General features: G+C 52.2%; 3 protein-coding genes across 3 annotated transcripts; 1 reads left to right on the top strand and 2 right to left on the bottom strand.

Annotated features, from left to right (window-relative positions):
- Window positions 1-268: 268 nt before the first annotated feature.
- On the bottom strand, window positions 269-1,167 carry ColSpa_10922 (putative transporter; the record flags this gene model as incomplete). Its single annotated transcript, XM_049277134.1, has 3 exons — window positions 269-738; window positions 829-969; window positions 1,131-1,167. 3 exons carry the CDS (start codon window positions 1,165-1,167, stop codon window positions 269-271), a joined length of 648 nt encoding a protein of 215 aa, XP_049133091.1.
- A 744-nt stretch (window positions 1,168-1,911) lies between these two features.
- Window positions 1,912-2,103, bottom strand: ColSpa_10921 (uncharacterized protein; the record flags this gene model as incomplete). Its single annotated transcript, XM_049277133.1, has 1 exon — window positions 1,912-2,103. One exon carries the CDS (start codon window positions 2,101-2,103, stop codon window positions 1,912-1,914), a length of 192 nt encoding a protein of 63 aa, XP_049133090.1.
- A 3,322-nt stretch (window positions 2,104-5,425) lies between these two features.
- On the top strand, window positions 5,426-5,801 carry ColSpa_10920 (uncharacterized protein; the record flags this gene model as incomplete). The annotated part of the gene is made up of 2 exons (XM_049277132.1): window positions 5,426-5,630; window positions 5,698-5,801. 2 exons carry the CDS (start codon window positions 5,426-5,428, stop codon window positions 5,799-5,801), a joined length of 309 nt encoding a protein of 102 aa, XP_049133089.1.
- Between the last annotated feature and the right edge of the window lie 755 nt (window positions 5,802-6,556).

Here is a 6,556-nt window from a genome sequence, read left to right as displayed (position 1 = left end):
TCAAGGTGAGAGAGCAGGAAGAGCAGAAATCAATACTCGTATGACTTCAAAGATCTGTTTACCTGGAAGTTGTTTCAGTTCCATGCAATGCCCTGTTAAATTGCTCCGAGAGAAGGCGAGCGTCATAAAAATCCTGATGTTTATCATGAACTTTCGTTTCCAGCCAATACTTGTCCCCATCGCGATGGGTCCCCATGCAAGTCCCATACGGCACTTGTCAACGGAGCTTCTTAGAAGTCATATCTGAAGTCGGGGTTTTCCTTGTCCGTCATATCAGCAGAGGTATTCGAGGGCTCAATTTGTTCATCGCCGGCCTCAGGACCCGCAGCCACACACCCTTGCTGCCATCTTGCGAAATATCCTCGGCGGCGGCCCTACGCTTTTCGAGGTTACGCCGTACGAGCAGGAAGCGCAACAGGATGAGAAAGGAGTTAAACAGGGCGTAGAGGCAGAAGTGGGCGGTAAAGCCCTTATGGTGACGGGGCGCGTCGCCGGCCTGGAAGATCTGAGGCGCAGTCATGTTGCCGGCGGCCCAGTCGATGAAGTTCATGGCGAGCGTCGTCGACTTCTTGGTCTGGCCGGCGACATTGCGCGGTATGAGTGAGTAGATGAGGTTGCCTTCGGCTAGGTAGAACTGGGTACAGTAGAAGGCGACGATGAGGCCGACCCGGTTGCTCGCGGAGGGGGTGATGCTGTACAAGTTGGCGGTGACGATGATGGCGGTCGATAATGGCGGGACTGCGATGGTATTAGCTTCCCTTCTTTTCTTGTCGCCTAGCTCCAGTGTTCACTGCCGATGAGTACTGTACCGACATTGTGCAGCCCTACGGATGAAAAGAGTCGGTGTCATTGGGGTAGCAACACCGAGGACGAGGAAAAGGAGCTGTCGGGACTTGATGTCATGACCGTTGTAGTGGGACGCTCCCCAGGCAGTGGTACCAACGACCTGAGATGGTTCCGTTGCTCTTGCTGGTTGAGTTCGAGTGGAAGAAGCAAGGCGTACTATGAGCTGGACTGTTGTCATGCAGTACCAGAGAGACGCCAAGATGGACTGCTCCCTCTTTGTGTACTACTGATGTTTATGTCAGTTTCATAAATGCAATATTTCGGGGACTTGAGTATCGGCATACCCACGTTGATGTCCTGTGACTTCATGTTAGCAGACATGTCTTTGTTATATTTGTGGGACAAGGAGACCATCAACATGATAATTAGCGTAGGCTGGACGCAAGACTCGAACACACCGAGAGGAAATCGAACAGCCATAAGGGTTGGGAAACTAGTTGCGGCAGCCGAGCATGCGATGACCATTCCCCGCCAAAAGATGTTGGCGGTAAGGTACTTCGCGACGGGTAGCTTTTGGAGGAGCAAGTTATTCGGGTAATCGCCGACGAGGACACCCATATAAAGAATAGTGCCCAGTCAATTAGATTAATTGGTTCGTTGTAAGAATGTGCTTATGTTTTGGTCTCTAACCAAATAAGGATGCAGCTCGCCTGGATCGCTGCCCCACGAGGTTTGCATCTTGCCTGATGTTCATGACAGAGGCAAAACCAAGAGTTCCTTCGTCGAGAGATTGACAGAAGTACATTCCAAGCATGCAGGTCAAGATAAGACGATTGACGACCCAGAATAGTTCCTTGTCGGTCTTCTTTCAACGTAGATTGCTTGGGTGCCAGCATACTCGTTGTTCTGAGGCACCGTGAGTTATGCGTTTTACTGAGGAAATCGGGGGACTCACCATGTTACCACCTTCATAATGTTTCAAAGCAACACTGAGAGGAGCAAGAAGACTCATGTTGTCGCCCTGCATTGGGGTGTCTTGCTTCATAGTGTAAGAGTCTTACAATGGACGGGTTTATCTTGAAGACCCGGCTTGATGTCTCATGGTCACCCCGGGTTTCCTTGTGCTCATATGCGATCAATCTTGAAATTTCTGGGGATTCCAGTTTTCACAAGTTCGGAGAACGCGGAACACATTGAAGGTCGAGAAGTCTGGTCGGGTGTGATGCTCTGGGTCGTTTCGGCGTGTTTGACGGCCGCGGACCACATATCGTCCCCAAGCTGGGAGATTGCCCAGAGGACCTTGTAGATGTTCATCATGTTGTCCTACGGCTTGTGAGATCATGTCCGAGTGGTTAGGAATATTTTAGTCACTGATAATGATTAATTAGAAAGTCCTTGCTCGGGACCAGGAACTTGTATCGCTTCGTGACGCAAACATTCCATGACCTGATAGACCCGACATTAGCGTCGTACCGACTGTGCAGTGACTTTTACAGCTGTGATTGCCGTCTCGTACGACCTCAGGTCATTCGAAATCTTCCAAACGGGTTGAACTCAAGAAAAATGTCATGAAACCCAGGTCATGGGTTATCCTGAGTTTTGCGTTGGAGTGGAGTGTTTCTGTCCACCACGCGCAAGCGAACCTGACGACCATAAGAGTTGGCCAGAGGGTTCTTTCATAAGTCATCAGGTCATGTGTGCGACCAGCAACTTTACTCTCGCCCTCGCTATCCGGCATCACCCGCCCTCGAACAGGGGGACCTGAACGGCAAACACGAGAAATACACAAGCAATTGACGACGTCATAGGCAATAAGTCGAGAAGATTCCGGGGGCTTGACTTACTCCAGATACAACGGGTGCGGTTCGTCATCCGCTGATGAGCCAAACCGCCGCATCATATGCGTACACTTACGTCGTCGCTCGAGAAGAAGATGCAGGCATCCCGGAAAGAGACCGGAGGTCCGGAAACCGAGTTCAGGATACACATATCTGGTAGCGCCCGGCTTCATGTACTCGGGAAATAGGGTTGGCGGCGAGAGATTCACGTCAAAGTCTGTCAGTTGAGAGGAGAGACTGCCAGGGGATTGACCGATAGCCAACGTACCGAAGAGAAGCTCTGCTGGGCTACACCCCAGATCTTTGTTGTAGCTTTCCGTGAGAAGAGTGAGGCCGCCAGAAACTCTTTATCTTGACTCGTATCCGCCGTAGATGATGGCGGGGTCGATAGCCCTACAGCCTTATTGACTTGTTCCGGAGCCTGTTTATCGCGCTTCTATGAAGGGTTCTTATCTGTCTTGGTCACGGTTCCGGGGACGGCGTCTTATAGAGCATTTCCCCTTACACAAGCGTTTCTGTTGGTTTGGGGGATGAATTGCCCCTTGGATCTCTTGAGGCCATTGTCTGTAGGCACTACCTCAACTTCGACTGCCGAGGGCGCCATGTTGATGGATTTGACTAGAGGCTTCGGTCACTCTTTTGCTAATAAAGTTGCCATGTTGGTTCGAAGCCGGCAAAAAGACACCAGATACCCGTCAAAAATAAGCAACTCGAAATCTTACGGATAAACAGATCAAAGCCACTGCAATCTAGGACACGTTATTCAAGTAATCCCTCACAGGTACCGGCGCTACGGGTTGCAGACACACACAGCTCCTTAGTCAAGAGAATTCTCCCCGCAGAGAGACCTACCTGATTTTCTCGGGAAAAAGGTTGGCGGGCGACCCGCAGGTCCGACTTTAGAGCTTTCGGATCGTATAGCTTGTCGAGAAACAATGACTGCAGTACGTTGCTGGGAGAATTTACTGCGCGGGGGCAGTCCGGCGCAAGATCCGGTAGTTGCTCCGGCTCCGGCCCAGGGGCTGGCAGTAGACCCTGCGGGCCGTTGGGATGGTGGAACCCGCATATGCCTCGTGGTATCCAAGTAGGCGACCGCTATTGTATTGAGGTTTCTGAAACTGACTTTTTAGTCTGGTTCGTATGTTCATTCCCCTTGGACATGGGTCGTAATGGCGGTGGTGAAGCGGATGCCGTGACTTGAACTGCTGCCGCCCCCATTTCCCAACTTTTCCAACTTCCTCCCAGAAACCAGCCGGGTCTGCGGATAGCATAGCACTTGTATCGTGCCCATCCATCGTCTCTACTGCCATGATCAGGTTAACTATTGAGTCTCTTAGCAGTGAAACTGACGCTGTTAGTTTATTCAAGGCCAGCGTGATCAAAATGCTGGGTCTTGTGCGCGACGGATAAACCTGTGTCTCCCATAGACGATGAAACAGACAATGAACAGATGATTCAAGAAAGGCAGCCTGATAGAAAAAAGGCACAAAAAGTTCTAAACAGATACAAACCACCGAGATTTGCATGGACAAACTTGCAGTAGACGTAATATATTCAAAAGGAACCCTACCTGAGCTTACAACAACCTTGACAACCAGGAGTCTACTTACCCTCACAGTTAACCCTCGTTCAGGGCCTTGAGAGACAACAAGAGAACCTTTGTCTGCCCAATCTCCACCTTCTCTAAGAGGACCTTCTCCTCAATAGTTCCCAGGTCTTTATTTTCGCCCAGACGTCCTTCACCCTCGCCCTCTCCCAGGACACCCCTCCAACCCCTCAACCCCTTTTTAGGTCACTTCGATACTCGTCACATTCTTCCCGTAGTTCAACGCCAGAAGGAATGTCGAAACACCCCAGTCTCGACCGGACAGGCCCGCCCCAGACTTGCACCGCGTCTTCGGTCAATAACCTCGGCAGGTACCGCATCGACTCGCCCTCTCGTCCTGCGAAACCGCACTGATGTCCTCGTTGAGCGGGACCCTCAGCGGCGACACTGGTCCGGATACCCGGTGGTGTTGTGCTGCTGCTGGCCCTCGGCGTCGCGCTCGTGGGCCTGTCAGCCTTTGTCCACGACGACGTAGCTGTAGCCCGCTTTGGCAAGCCTCTTTTCGACCATGGCTGTTGCAGTGTCCTCGATGAGGGTTTGGTTAATGTTCTGCGTGAACACGTTTACGCAGAACCATCCTGTTTCAGGGGAAACGTATAAGCCAACGTTGCCATCCGTGTTTGGGGTGGTTGGAAGTGGCAGTACCCATTTGCGGCTTCGAGGACCTTCCAGGCGTCTTGTCCCCCTGCACAGAGGACACGGCGGCGAGGACGAGGGCGAGTATATTGGGGAAGATGGCTAGGATTCACTGCGGTGACGACGGTCGTGTGTTGAAAGCCGTGCCTGTGGGCATACCATAGTTAATTGTACAATGGAGATATCAAAGATCACGGCAGCTATGTTGAGAACGACAGTCTGCATACTCTGCGGTTCTGGAGATCGTCCGGGATATCCTCTGATGCACCAGTTATCCGATCAGAGAGCTATTCGCGGGGAAGAGGACCGGTCGAGTTGAAACTCCGCACTCCTGCACAATTGTCGGACTCCGGATCCGGCCAGTAGATGTTGACGACGTTTAATGTTGACTAGCTCACCAGGTTTGGCTGACGCTTAGTGCAGGTGAGACGACTAGATGAAGCGAGCGCTTCCTAGAGCTCGTCGAGGGTCTTTGTCACATAAGGCCTTCCGTTGTTGCTTTTATATTCTATATTCGTACCGGTTGGGAATGTTGGGCCAAAAGTGGTCATCACGCATCATGAAGTTCTCTAGTATTCTGAGCATCCTTGTTCTTGGGGCAGGCTCAGTGGTGCACGTTACAGACAGAAACCCGTTGTCCTACGTCCCGAAGCCCGAGGGGACCTACGTCCCCCAAAGAACCCCGAACATAACGACGCTCCTGGACTTTGTCAAGTCCCGAAGTGACCTGGCCACATTCACCAAGATCCTCAATAGATCCGCAGGTACATCGCGCCGGCCTCGGCACCTTGCACACACGCAGCGGGAACCATCCAACACACGCGTCGCCAGGCTTCCTCGAGGCCTTCGACACGCCCCCGGCCTGGGACTCCACTCTCTTCGCGTCGTCGGACACCGCCCTCGTCAAGCACACGAAACAATACTTCAACACGTAGCACCGACGCCCAAACGCCAGTGATGGCTCGGCAACCTCGTGCAGCACCACTACATTCCCAACTCTCAGCTTGCCGCGAGCGTCTTCAACGGCACCGCGACGCGAACCCAGACAGGGTCGTATATGTACATTGGTACGCAGGTCAAGGACGGGACACCGTGGTTGAACGACGTGGCGGCGGACACGGAGGCGGACTTGAGGGTTACCAAAGTATGTGCTTCCATCCCGGTGGACCAAAGTTAAGGGAGCGGGAGATGACTGAAGCGTTGCAGGGCATCGTTCACATCATTGATTGTATGCTGAACCCCTCGGCGCAGCTTTTCGAAGCGGACAGGCCGAGGACAGTCTAAAGGTTCATCGCCGGTAGCTGCTCTGACACATCGCTGCCGTGCTGAGGAGTTGTCGAGAAAGCAAGTGTCTAGGCGATGAGAGAAATGATGACCCCGTGATACCGTTGTATCCAGATGAGCCGTAGTACTGACCATCAGGCTGAGAAGCATCAGCGGAAGTCTATTGTATCACAAAATCGACTGAAACTACAGTGTAGGTACCACGGTAGCATAGGCGGAGCCGCAAATCCGTTGGAATGTCTCAAACCTTGTCCTGGAGTTCGCATCTCGTCACATCCCTGTCTTGTTAGTTGCCCTGAATTAGTACGTAAAGCGACGTTGTAGTCCCACAAGCCACGCACAATTCAAATATGAGCGGAAATCTCAGAGCTCCTGATCATCCAACAGCAACACTTGGAAACAACCA

The sequence above is a fragment of the Colletotrichum spaethianum genome, assembly GCF_022836535.1.
Source record: "Colletotrichum spaethianum MAFF 239500 DNA, contig40, whole genome shotgun sequence".
Taxonomy (NCBI): domain Eukaryota; kingdom Fungi; phylum Ascomycota; class Sordariomycetes; order Glomerellales; family Glomerellaceae; genus Colletotrichum; species Colletotrichum spaethianum.
This window is presented reverse-complemented; position numbering and strand designations above follow the sequence as displayed.